The 14,362-nt window shown below is 37.9% G+C and overlaps 1 protein-coding gene across 6 annotated transcripts in view; it reads left to right on the plus strand.

The window, feature by feature from the left end:
* Positions 1-14,362, plus strand: part of CCSER2 (coiled-coil serine rich protein 2) — a 168,564-nt gene that overhangs the window by 74,056 nt on the left and 80,146 nt on the right. For 4 of the 6 annotated variants that reach the window (XM_044942386.2, XM_025284867.3, XM_025284865.3 and 1 more), the window contains exon 5: positions 9,023-9,185. In XM_044942386.2, coding sequence (XP_044798321.2) covers positions 9,023-9,185 — 163 coding nt within the window. Of the gene's footprint in view, positions 1-8,157; positions 8,316-8,475; positions 8,496-9,022; positions 9,186-14,362 lie in introns of those variants that run through there. The other 2 variants (XM_025284869.3, XM_025284870.3) reach the window with 2 other exon arrangements.

Below are 14,362 nucleotides of genomic sequence, written 5' to 3' on the forward strand. Positions count from 1 at the left end.
TCCAGCAGTCAGTGCTGAGTTCTAGCCAACTGAGAAAGAAAGGTCACAGCCAATACCTGGGAAGAGGAACAGGGAAAACAGCAGAATGGGATTAGAGTGGCCCAAAGAGATAATAACAAGGGCATTTAGATTCCACTGCAGGGCAGTGCTTTCTGGAGCTTATAAAAGATTTCCCAATAGAACAATAGATGACAGAAAGCTTAGCCACTTTTGAAATCTAAATTAGTGTCCTGGAAGATCAAGTGGAAAAAATATTGTAGAATACAGAAGAAAAGCATAAACCATTAACAATTATAGGAGAAAAGTTAATGAGACTTTGTCATGTAGAAGATTTAATGTGAAGATTTGAGGGTGGCTCAGCTGGTAAAGAATCTTCTTGCAATGCGGGAGACCCCAGTTTGATTCCTGGGTTGGAAGATCCCCTGGAGAAGGGATAAGTTAACCACTCCAGTATTCTTGGGCTTTCCTGGTGGTTCAGATGGTAAAGAATATGCCTGTACTGTGGAGACCTGGGTTCGATCCCTGGGTTGCGAAGACCTCCTGGAGGAGGGCATGGAAACCCATTCCAGTATGCTTGTCTGGAGAAACCCCATGGACAGAGGAGCCCCGTGGGCTTCAGTCCATGGGATTGCGAAGATTTGGACATGACTCAGCAACTAGGTGCGCGCGTGCACACACACACACACACACACACACAGTGAGAAAGGAAGGATTTACCTCCATGAAATAAATTACATCCTTGGTAATGGATTTAACTTTGACCGAGCTATAACAACTTCTCTCTGGAAGCCTGAGCTAAATCAGGAAGCAGAGAGATGGTGTTGATCTTAGAGCCTGCCTCATCTTTCAGTTCAGTTCAGTCGCTCAGTCATGTCCGACTCTTTGCGACCCCAGGGACTGCAGCACGCTAGGCCTTCCTGTCCATCACCGACTCCAGGAGACTACTCAGGCTCATGTCCATTGAGTCGGTGATGGATCCAACCACCTCATCCTCTGTCATCCCTTCTCCTCCCACCTTCACTCTTTCCCAGCATCAGGATCTTTTCATATGGGTCAGTTCTTCACATCAGGTGGCCAAAGTATTGGCGCTTCAGCTTCAACATCAGTCCTTCCAATGAATACTCAGGACTGATCTCCTCTAGGATGGACTGGTTGGATCTCCTTGCAGTCCAAGGGACTCTCAAGAGTATTCTCCAACACCACAGTTCAAAAGCATCAGTTCTTCAGTGCTCGGCTTTCTTTATAGTCCAGCTCTCACATCTGTACATGACTACTGGAAAAACCATAGCCTTGACTGGATGGGCCTTTGTTGGGAAAGTAATGTCTCTGCTTTTTAATATGCTGTCTAGGTTGGTCATAACTTTTTTTACAAGGAGCAAGTGTCTTTTAATTTCATGGCTGCAGTCACCATCTGCAGTGATTTTGGAGCCCCCAAAAATAAAGTCTGACACTGTTTCCACTGTTTCGCCATCTATTTGCCATGAAGTGGTGGAACCAGAGGCCATGATCATAGTTTTCTGAATGTTGAGCTTTAAGCCAACTTTTTCACTCTCCTCTTTCACTTTCATCAAGAGGCTTTTTAGTTCCTCTTCACTTTCTGCCATAAGGGTGGTGTCATCTGCGTATCTGAGGTTATTGATATTTCTCCCGACAATCTTGATTCCAGCTTGTGCTTCTTCCAGTCCAGCGTTTCTCATGATGTGCTCTGCATATCAGTTAAATAAGCAGGGTGACAAGATACAGCCTTGACATACTCCTTTTCCTATTTGGAACCAGTCTGTTGTTCCACGTCCAGTTCAAACTGTTGCTTCCTGACCTGCATACAGATTTCTCAAGAGGCAGGTCAGGTGGTCTGGTATTCCCATCTCTTTTAAGAATTTTCCACAGTTTGTGGTGATCCACACAGTCAAAGGCTTTGGCATAGTCAATAAAGCAGAAGTAGATGTTTTTCTGGAACTCTCTTGCTTTTTCAATGATCCAGAGGATGTTGGCAATTTAATTTCTGGTTCCTCTGCCTTTTCTAAAACCAGCTTGAACATCAGGAAGTTCACGGTTCATGTATTGCTGAAGCCTGGCTTGGAGAACTTTGAGCATTATTCTGCTAGCATGTGAGATGAGTGCAATTGTGCGGTACTTTGCGCATTCTTTGGCATTGCCTTTCTTGGGATTGAAAACTGACCTTTTCCAGTCCTGTGGCCACTGCTGAGTTTTCCAAATTTGCTGGCATATTGAGTGCAGCACCTTCACAGCACCATCTTTTAGGATTTGAAATAGCTCAACTGGAATTCCATCACCTCCACTAGCTTTGTTCGTAGTGATGCTTCCTAAGGCCCACTTGACTTCACATTCCAGGATGTCTGGCTCTAGGTGAGTGATCACACCATCGTGATTATCTGGGTCGTGAAGATCTTTTTTGTACAATTCTTCTGTGTATTTTTGCCACCTCTTCTTAATATCTTTTGCTTCTGTTAGGTCCATACCATTTTTGTCCTTTTTTAAGCCCGTCTTTGCATGAAATGTTCCCTTGGTATATTTGATTTTGTTGAAGAGATCTCTAGACTTACCCATTGTATTGTTTTCTTCTATTTCTTTGCACTGATCACTGAGGAAGACTTTCTTATCTCTCCTTGCTATTCTTTGGAGCTCTGCATTCAAATGGATATATCTTTCCTTTTCTCCTTTGCTTTTCATTTCTCATCTATTCACAGCTATTTGTAAGCCCTCCTCAGACAGCCATTTTGCCTTTTTGCATTTCTTTTTCTTGGGGGTGTTCTTGATTCCTGCCTCCTGTACAGTGTCACGAACCTCCATCCATAGTTCATCAGGCACTCTGTCTATCAGATCTAGGCCCTTAAATATATTTCTCACTTCTACTGTATAATCATAAGGGATTTGATTTAGGTCATACGTGAATGGTCTAGTGGTTTTCCCAGCTTTTTTCAATTTAAGTCTGAATTTGGCAATAAGGAGTTCATGATCTGAGACACAGTTTCCAGTCTTGTTTTTGCTGATTGTGTAGAACTTCTCCACCTTTGGCTACAAAGAATATAATCAGTCTGATTTCAGTGTTGACCATCTGGTGATTCCATGATAGAGTCTTCTCTTGTGTTGTTTTCTGTGACCTCCTTTCCGAGGAGAAGGGAAATAATTATTGACCATTTTGAGCTAATTGAACACTAAAGGAAACAGAACCTGGGTGTAAAATAAGTAGCCTTAGGAGGCATCAAAGATAAAACAGTATTTAGGTTTGGTATTACTGGGAAGGAGGGAATGACTTTTCTCTTTATAGCTCTGAAGTCCTGAATGACTATACCCACTGCCCTTGAGGTTTTCTGTTGGGAGGATAGGAATGTTATACGGATTGGTACAAAATTTAAGGAGTCTTCGGGTTTTAGTTCCTTTGAGCTTCTGGTTTTTGAAGCTGTTTGCAGATATGAGTAGAGTTTGGGATGGATCACTCTGGATTTGATGGGTTCAGCCTCTCTAATTCTGCCAATATCAGTGGTATTTTTGTCAATAAGAAGACTGGCACCTGTTGAGATCTGCTGTTTGGGTTTGATTTGGACACAAGTTTGCTGTGACTTCATTATGAAAAGGAGAGTCTTCTGGGATTTTAAGGAAGAGGCCATGAGGAGAATATTTCTCTGGCAGTTGCATTTCTGTACATACTAAGGTAGCATATGTGGTAGCACAGACAAAGAAGGAAGATTTGTGGTCAAATGTTCCTTGGACAGTTTTGAGCTAGGATTTGGGAACTGTCTGAGAATTGGAGATAGCTACACTGGGTGGTTTAGTGACACCGAAGGGGAGGTTATATAACAGTCATAGGGTTAAAAGTTGGTATTATAGTATACCAATATACTATATAAATATAGCAATAATATATTTGCAAGGTTGTCCTTTACGGTTTAGAAAAATTTATCTTTGAATTTAAGGATAAAGCCAGAAATCGGGGGCTTGATTTCCCCCTCAGAATACTCTGGTTAGTCACTCACTTACTTTTTCTCTTTTATTTCCTAGGCAGTGCAAGACTCTTCATTTTTTTCTTTAGTGCCCTGCTATTTATATTAATGGTATCTATAAGTATATTAAGAGACTTCTTTCTCCAGTGCTTAATTTATTGGAGTGGAGGCATCTGGTTGTTACATGTGAAAGACATAATTTATTCTGAGCCTTATTCTGCTTTTTTCTAAGGCTCTTTCTAAGCATCAGAAGTCTGGCAATGAGGCTGTTTACCCAATTGCTGCCTTAAAATCTTTTACAGAAAGTGAGGAGGGAGACAAGATCATATCACTTTCAGAATCTACTTCTGAATGCTGTCTAAGGGTGGTCAGTCTAAATCTAAATTTTGAAATCTGCAGTGGATTTTATTCTTTCTTTGCTTATAGAACTAAATCAGAGCCCTTTCTGTGTTCACAGAAAATTCTTTTTTGGCAGCTTCTGAAAGTCCTTTTCCAACTTCTTCTGATTTCAACTGCAGGTGATGTAGTTTATGACACACGATCCCCAAATATGGCACCTTGGCATACTGGATATTTTAAGCTGAAGGAGTTTGAGAAAGTGGCAGAAATAGGAACGTGATTCTGATTTTCTCCTCCTATTGTCCATCGTCCCTGAAACAGGTCATAAAATCCTCATGTGAGAGGTGCCCTCCCCATACCTATAGGAAAAGACCATCCTTATCTCTGAAGACAGATTAAGATCCTAACAAACAAACCTTTGCTAAGCTTCCCCAGTCTACCATGCTTATTCATACTTCCTGCCATATTCCTTCTCCACTCTTCTTTGAGCCTAGCATAAAAATACACAGGTCTAACTGTTTCTTTGGGTCTTATCTTCATTTCCTCAAGAAGGCTCACATGTCACGTATTAGATAAATCTGTATGCTTTTTTTCCCGTTAATATATCTTGTCTGTTTTATTTTCAGACCCAAAGAGAGTTGAGAAAAACTTCCCTCCTCTACACAATCATGGGTTTGTAAGTCCACTTTAGGTTTTTCACACTGCCTTTTCCATTCTATTTTTTTTTTTTTTGGTTCCTAAAGTTCCCTCTTATGTAGGAATTAATTGGTATAGACATAGGGGCCCTGGATTATCACTTCCTAAAACTGTTTAAATTCCTCTGCATATATCTCCTAAACTTGTTTAGACCTTAGAAAGTATATAGCCATGGCTCTCAGCTCAGAGTGAGACCAGATCTAAAAATTCACCTTAAGGAGTTTTCCCCTCTTCTGCAGGAAGATTAACTTTAAGAGGTATAGAGCTTCTGAGGCTTCTGGCCAGCTTGAGGGGGTAGGGAAAGGAGGGCAGAGGGAGAGAGGGGGCAGAAGGAAATCAAACACAGAATGAGGGAAGGAGGAGTAAAAGGCAAAAGGACTTTAGATTTGAGCTGTGATTTGGGAGGATCTAAAGAGAGAGATCGTTCTCTTCTACATTTTTCTTTTACCTTGGTCAAGGAATCTCTTAAGGAAATAGGTTTAGAATCTGAATTTCTTTTAGCAAACCAGTGGGTATTTGAGGTTTGCTTCGTTTTTGCTCTAAAGGGTCACTCGAATGAGCACTTGTGTTATGTACGTGTATCACTTTATTTTCTTGCTCAGGCTCTTCTGATGGTCACTCAGTGCCTACAAATCAGTGCCTGACATTTGGCACATTCGTAGTGTCATCTTAAGGTTTATGAAATTTTCATAGTGTATGTTTTCTTAGATGTACTCTTTACGTGTTCTGTTTTAAACTTTTCTCTGTTGAAAAAGATGTCTTTCATTGCTTCCTGACTCCTATCCCACTAAGTTATGGGGCCTATTAAATTATACATATTTCATGTTGTTTCCTAAGGCCACATTTTTGTTAAACATTTTATTGGGGTAATAATCACAGGAGGTCAGTAGTACTGTTTTTGATCACTTTTTAGTTACTATATTTTCTTCTGGAAATTTTCTTTTTCAGTACTAATGGTGTTTAGTAATAACAAGTTCATGATTTTTTTTTTTAACATGAGCTTTTCTTCTTTCAAGCCAAATTTCATCTAAAAGCTTTCCTGTTCAGATTGTAAAACCTCCTGCACAATACATTTTTTCAGACTTTGTGATGTATATAATTTCTTCCTGCTATCTTCATAGCTAGTTGTTAGTTAGAAATACTATGTGTTATTGGTCATTATTTTCTTAGAAGTTTAAGTTATCAGAGAAAGAATCTAGGTTACTTTTGGCATCACATTTTATCCCTTATCAAATTAGAAGAAATGGGTGTGATGAATATTTAATGTAGACATCTCCATATCCTGTGCCTTTCGATTAGCTGTATTAGATTCTCTTTCCCTCTTCAGAGGGTACACGTGCTAGTATTATTTGTCTCTTACTCATAGTAAAAGAACTACTAAAATCTGCTGCCTTTTACTTGTGTAGCTAGAAAGCCCCTTCAGAAGGCCTTTATTTATTCTCTATCCCTAAACTCACAGGGTAAAATCTGGTGTGTAGATAAGGGCTGCCCCATCCTTCCCTATGATATTACACATTCAGAAGGATTTATTCCCTTTCTTAGTCTTGTTTGTCCTGTTCCTTCATTGACTCTGAAAACTTGCTTTAAATTAACTTCATCTTGTAATTTTATTGGCTCTGCATTTTATTTCTATGTTATTTCTTTCCCTCTGTCACAGAACCCTTAGCTTTTTCTAAGAAGCCTCAACTAATGTTATTAAGTATTTTTGTCTCAGTAACATTTTAAAGTACATCAAAACATGATTGATGGATGCTGTAGGTAAGTAGTATAAGCAGGGCATTCATAGTCTCAGAGCAGTCATTTTTCTGAGTTTAAGCCTCCTCTATCCCAGTTTTAACAATAGTCTTCTGTGGTCCTGGAAAATACTTGTTTCCCGTTCTTATTTGCCATTATGCTAATGGTTGAATTCACGTTTCAGTAAAAGTGCTCTATTTGGAGCCTGTGTGTAGTACTAGAAATCCTTAGTAAATACAGCATATCAATTTAATAAGAGCAGCGCATTGATCTCTGCAGTATAATTTCCCAAAGTATTTAACCCCATCTCCTGGCCTTGTTATTTTGCTTTTTAATACTCTGTGTACTCTGTGTTGATGGTATCATACTTCAGATTCTTATTACAATAGTTCTTCTTTGGGGAGTGGAATTTTACCTAAGTGAATAGGAACTTTCCTAGTGGTCCAGTGGTTAAGACTCCACGCTTCTACTGCAGGGGGGTGCAGGTTTGATCCCTAGTTGGGGAGGTAAGATGCTGCATGGAGCAGCCAAAAAAACCTGAAGGCTTTACCTGCATGAATTAAGAATGTAAAGTAGATATAGATTATCCCTCAGCTACATAGAGTTGCTTAAACTAAAGTAACATTTTAATGCCATGTAGAAATACTTGAGGAACTTAACTGTGTCTATGAGTATAATGCAAATGTGAACTGAAAACATTTTTAAGTTTTTGTATGGGTTATTTTTCAATTTACTTTTGTTTTGCAGTCATATTTTCTACTCCTGATTTTTTTTTTTTTGGCATAATGGTCACCATACCTTTATTTACCTAATAGTCAGGTTTTCATTATTGAACTTTAAAAAATATATATATCTCTTAATTTATCCCAATAAGATGATAAGAAATCATTTCAAATGTAAGACTTCTTTAAAAATATTTTAAAACTATAAAACCTAAAATTTTTTCCCAAAATTGGTTCCGCTAATGGAAATTTTCTAATAAACAAAATTTCAGTATCTTTTGAAACTTTATTTAAATTGTTACTCATCTACAAGTAATATGTTCACAGTGAGTTCAGTGTATATAAGAATTGAACATATGGACTTTAACTGCATCAGCCTTTCTTTTTTGGAGTGGGGAAGTTTGTTTTTATGTGGTATCCTATGCTTCCGTATATCAAATTCAGGTTTGAATTATGTGAAAACAAATCATTTAAATAATGAGTTTGTTTGTTTTTTCCATTGAGGAGGATTACATTGATTTCTGAAGCTTTCTTATTGCAAGGAATTCTGAACATGCAGGATTTGAACTTTCTCGAGTAATAATTGTTCTACTAGAAAGCCCTTTCCTGTTCCTGGCTTGGGTTAGTGTTTAGCTGTATTTTTAGTAACAGTCCTAACTCAGAGGCTATGTACGCACTGAGAAGATGGAGTCACAGGGTACACTGGGCTTGCTTCCCACAGGGCGGGCTGGGAGTTGAGCAGGAAGGAAGGCCTGTTTGTCAGAGCAACTATGTCTGAGTAGGCAGCAGGCGACACAATGTCTCCCTTGTACAAAGTAACTCTCTTAGCGAGTGCTCAGATATGTGAGGAAGAAGTGTTTGGGTAAGTGAAGGAGAAGCTTGGGGTATTTCAAAGAGATTCCTTTCATGTTTTTGTGGCATTTGGATTTCAGGGAGTGTACTGTTTGTTGCAGCAAAGTACTGGCTTTGTTTTCCGTGGCATTTTAGAATTTTTGAACAAGCTCTACTATCGGCAGTTTGGAACGTTTTACTTTCTAAAACTGTGAGCTTAATTTAAAAAATATGATTTGTTTGTGATGAAAAGTTAATTTGTACTTCTTGAAATCAGTAAAAAATTAACCGTGACATTCATTTTTAGGAATGAGTTCTTTCCCAGACTTAAAATCTTCTTCTTTTTATTGTCATTTTCATTCTGAAGTCTGAGCCAATGACTGATAATGATGAAAACCACTTAAAGCTGATTACTGGTGTTTAAAATGTATAATGTTGATTTCAAGGATAATTTGCTTGTTTTAAAACAGGGGGGCTGTTGTTACTTCAGTGACTGTGATGAAAAAGTTTTTTAAATTTACTTCAGTTTGAATAATATAAAGTTCAGTTTTCAACACAAGAACTACTCATTTTTCTTATGGAAATCCTGATTTTTTTGTGTTCAGCTAACATAAATGGCTGTTATTTTAGAATACCGCTTTTATATTTTCAGCAGCCTTTAATTATCAAGCTATAAGTAGTTAACTTTTATAGAGAGTATGTACATGTTTCTAGTGTTTTGCTTTTGGATTTGTCTAGTGGAGTGTGACAATATGAACCGCTTTGACCGATCAGACAGAAATGTTCGCCAGTCTCAAGAAGGATTTTGGAAAAGGCCACCCCAGAGGTGGAGTGGACAGGAACATTACCACCTTAGCCATCCTGACCACTATCATCATCATGGAAAAAGTGACTTGAGCAGGTGAGTCTAATTTAAAATATGTTTTCTCTCTTAACTAGTTTTGAATCGTATTTCCCCCCAACCCCTCAAAAGTGTTTTTTGCCTTTATGTTTAGAGGCACCGAAAAACATTTCAAGTTATCTGTGGTATTAATTGGAATAATGTGTCTAATTCTTTTGTTTTGCACTAAATCTTTTTTTCTTAGCTTTGTCATGAATATAAGTATTTATGTCTGCTGTTTGAACTTTAAAGTTTGATGTTACTGTCTAGTTCTCATTTGGAAATGATCAGGTGTTTACTTTGTTAAAGTTTATTATGTTTCAGATATTAATGTGTGAAATTAGTGCCAAGTGATTTGTCTTCTTTTGTTCATGTAATAAATTGAAATTTAAAAATTCCTCAAGTATGATGCTAGAATTCTTTTTCTTTTGAAGTGTAACGTAGTCTTTAATTTGGTCAGACCTTATGTATAATGTGGTTATGTAGTCATTCAGAGCTGAGATTACACTCTGGCCTGGTACAGTGTAGCTTTGTTAGCTTAGATAATTTTTTAACCTCTCACTGCTTCAGTTTACCATCTGTAAAGGATGCTTAATAATACCTTTCTCTCAGGCTTAAGGATCAGGGATAAATGTGCCTGGAGCAGTGTTTGACTTACTGTAGGCACCCAATGGCAGTTATTAATTTTTTTCCTTTTTATTCTCTCATCTCATTCCCCTAGGGATTTAAAGTCCTTTTGGAGCACATTATTAGTACAAATAGTAAAATTGGGTTAAAGAAATAGTGGAAAGGGGGAAATATGAGGTGCTGTAGAGCTCTTGAAGAAAGAAAGAAATTTGTCTCTAAGATTCCTTATAGCAAAAGAAAAGAACAAAAAGCAAAGAACAAAACTTGATCCATACAAGATTTATAATGTTCATAGATAAAGGATATGTTTCTCAGTTGATTTGCTTTTATGAGACAGAAACCTATAAAGGATTGCTTTGCATGAGTTCTTACAAGGAGAACACCTTGTGATGTAGTGGAGAGGTCTCAGACAGAATCCCAAAGTAGAATTAATGACAGATTCCTTAAATTTTTAATTCCTTAAATTAATGATAAATTCCATACATAAAAAATCCTTTTTTATTTGTGTTCTTCAGTTCATGCTACAAAGAACTCTAGTCTGAGAAAAAGTAGTTCTACAAGTGAATCATTGGAGTTCTACAACTAAAGTTCCTTCTGTTGATAAAGTCTGATGCCAGGATGAAATTTATAGAGTCTCTGGAAGAATATACGTAGGACATATTCTCCCAGACATTATTTTGGCTGTTCTGTTCCTTACATCTGGGCTTTTGATAAGTAATGGACATCAGAGAGTTGGTACTATCAGACAAGAATCTGATATAAAGATAGTCTTCATTGCTAATAATGATGATGATGCTTCCTTCATCTTTGATGGTTGGTTTGTAAGAAGGTCAATTTAAGGCTAACTTATGAAAATTTAGAAGCCTACCTAAAATGTGAACCTTGCGTACAAGATAAGATTTATTCAACCATTTAACAGGTATTTATTGAGAACCTGTATGTTGAGTTCTAAACTCTTAAGCTGGAATGAATTTGGAGATGGTGTGAGAGTTGAAAGCTGTAGATTGGTAATGGCTTCTTGGAGCATTGTTTTGAGAAGGGTAAAACAAATTGTGCAGTGTGTGAACTTAGTTGGAATCATTGCAGTTATCAGGTTGGTAGAAGATTTTTGTGCCTTTTCCATCCCATAAAAAGTTGAGTAGTAAATATTTCCTGCTGTCAGGGTGTTCAGAGTATGGGAGAGAGAGGTGTGTAGATAGTTACAATGCGGTAGTACAGTGTAATGATGATAAGTGCCTTGAAGTGATGTGTACAGGACTCCAGGAGCATGCAGTTTTTTGCTTAGGATAGTGGTGTATCAAGACAGTTACTGTTGAACTGATAACTTGACTGTAGCAATTGCAGAGGATGAGTTTCTATATAGGGGCTTCCCAGGTGGTGCTCGGAGAAGGCAATGACACCCCACTCCAGTACTCTTGGCCTGGAAAATCCCATGGATGGAGGAGCCTGGTGGGCTGCAGTCCATGGGGTCGATAAGAGTTGGACATGACTGAGTGACTTCACTTTCCCTTTTCACTTTCATGCATTGGAGAAGGAAATGGCAACCCATTCCAGTGTTCCTGCCTGGAGAATCCGAGGGACAGGGGAGCCTGGTGGGCTGCCGTCCATAGGATTGCAAAGAGACTGAAGCGACTTACATGCACGCATGCAGTTTCTATATAAGGATGAGTATTCAGATGGAACAAATAGTGTGTACAAAGCCATGTATGAAACACTATGGTGTTTTCAGAGAGCTACTTTTAGGCTCACAGCTGAGTTGGTAGGTCATTTGCAGGAGTTAATAAATGTGATCTCTAACTATAGATAGCAAAAACTATCCATGCATTTTAAGATAAAGGGTGACAAGTTTCAACTTTGTGAGACTGTTAATAAGAATGTCCAAAAGAGAATGAATTACCTGGATATAGCAATCTCTGTCCTTGGGAATGATCAAGATGTGACTGATTTTTTATCTGTCAGAAAAGTTAAACATTTTTCAAAAACTGTATTCCTGGATGTCAATAGGTGTAGAAAAGAAAACCTTTGATCAGATGACTATAGGAAGGACAAGTTAAATGAAGATTTTTTTTTTAATAGTAGACTCCAGCACCTTTAATATATAATGATAGTTCTGTGATGTTGCAAAAAGCGGTGAAGAAAAATATGTAGCCATTTCCCAAAACGCATGACAACAGACCCTTTCTATGCAGTGTACTTTGAGGTACTAGTGATTTATGGGTCATCCACACTCGTGAGTCTGAATGAGGAGAGAGAAATGCATAATACTGTTGATGGTTGCTGATTTGACTCAGGGCAGAGCTTCCCAACAAATGAATTGACACACACTGGTTTCTTGTGACTAGTTATAAGTTAACCAGCTGATTGATTGATCCCCTCAGGCTTTTGGGTAGCTGTGTGAGGTTTAGGACTCTTAGATTTCTTAGAGCCAGTTATGGTGTGGGTGGTAGAGAGAAAAACCTCATCCAAGATAAGCCTTACTCCAGCAAACCTTAGAACTATTATTTTCTTTCTATACCTTGATTTTAAAAGATTTGGATGTGCTAACCCCAGGGCCTTTTAATATATAACATGTGTAAAAGTTCCTCTTCCTATTCTTTGACTTCTTAAATGTTGCTGGTTCCCTTTCTTGTCTGTCCTTTAATTCTCATCATTGTCATAATTAATTATAGGATTATGTCGTATCTGTAACTCAGGGGACTGGTGGTTCAGAACCACTCATCTACCTTCTCTGTGTTTTTGTCAGTACTGCTCTCTCTTTTCACCTGACCTAACCTGTTAGTCCTTTTTTTCTCTCCAGACCACCCCTTTCCCCTACATCGTTACTAGCCAAGTGAAATTCTCTTACATCTTAACATCCTTGACCTCTTCCCCTACATTTTCCTGATTGTAACTTTTCCCTGAGTGTAGCATTCCTCAGTAGCATTCTTAGATGAAGGATTCTTATTTTTCACTCACTCTAGAACTGTTCTCTTTAGGGGTGAGGTTTTGTCTTCATTCCTCATCTTCACTTCTGAATGAAATGTTCTTAAACCTCTTTCCTTTGCCACTTAGGGCATTTCTCTTTATCAGCTTCTCCTTAACGGTCCCATTTCCCTAGCTCACAAAAATCTTGGCCCCAGGCTCACTTCCCCCTGCATTGTAAGTTTTGCTACAACTCTAAATGTAGCCTCCAGTGTTCTTGTACGCGATTCATTTAAACTTCTGGCTCCCTAGTTCCTCTTAAATTAATATGTAAAAATCTGTCATCTGAGAATATAGATAGTTTTACGTTTTTCTTTCCAGTCTGGATACTCCCTTCCCTGGCCCCACATGATTGCTGTGGCTGGAACCTCTAGTACAAGTTGAGTGATAAGAGCAGTCATCTGTATCTTGTTTCTGATTGTAGGATCAAAGCGTTTAATCTTTTACTGTTAAATATGATGTTCACTGTGGGTTTTCATAGATGGTCCTTATCAGATTGAGGAAGTTTCCGTCTGTTCATATTTTGTTGAGGGTTTTTTTAATCATGAAAGGGTATTCGATTTTGTCAAATGCTACTGCTGTGTCTATTGATATAATTATTTTTCCTTTCATGCTGTTAATGTGATATATGCCTTTGATTGATTTTTCTGATGTACTAACTTATTAACATTTCTCAAGTAAATGCTACTTGGTCATGATATCCTTTTAGATGTTGCTAGATTCAGCTTGCTAAGTATTTTGTTGAGGATTTTCTATATACATTCATAACAAATATTTGCAGTTTTCTTGAGATTTTTTTGTGTTTTTGATATTATCACACAGATTGAATTGGGAAGTGTTTCTCTCATTCCTATTTTTGGAAGAGTTTGTGAAGAAGTTTTGTTAACTCTTCATTTAATGTTTTGTAGAATTAGCTGTTGAGGTTATTTGGGCCTGGGACTTTTTTTTGCAGTGAGTGTTTTGATTACTGATTTAATCTCTTAGATGTTCTGTGGATGTCTGTTTTTCTTAGTTTGTAGTGTTGTTCACATCTTCTGTTTCTTTGGTGACCTTCTTAGTTGTTTTAATCTGTTAATGAGGAGGAAACATTAAAGTCTCCAACTTAAGTATATCATGTAGGGAAGGTTTGATGGCAACAAATTCTCTTAGGTTGTTATCTGGGGATGTTTTAGTTTGTCTTTAATTTTAAAGGATAGTTTTGCTGCATATAGGATTCTTGATTAACAGTCTTTCTTTTATAACTCCTATGCTTTCTGTTGAAAAATCAGCTGTTAATCTTATTGAGCATGTCTTCTAACACAATAAAAGGACTTTTTTCTTGTTGTGTTCAGGATTCTTACTTTTTATTTGGCTTTTGTTGGTTTGAATATCATGTGTCTCTCTTTTAGTTTATCACATTTGGGAACTAATGATTAGAAAGCAGTTTCCTTACATGCCTTGCACCAATAAGTTTCCCAGCCTTTTCCAAGGGGCTGTGTGTGTGTGTGTGTGTGTGTGTGTGTGTGTGTTCAGGGATACCTTCAACAACATGATAAGCAGTTTGCAGTACTGCCTTAGCCTTCATTTCCTGTTTGCTCAGAGGCTCAACATCAGCCAAAGGTGAGGGAGTA

Source organism: Bubalus bubalis, chromosome 4 (assembly GCF_019923935.1).
Source record: "Bubalus bubalis isolate 160015118507 breed Murrah chromosome 4, NDDB_SH_1, whole genome shotgun sequence".
Lineage (NCBI taxonomy): Eukaryota > Metazoa > Chordata > Mammalia > Artiodactyla > Bovidae > Bubalus > Bubalus bubalis.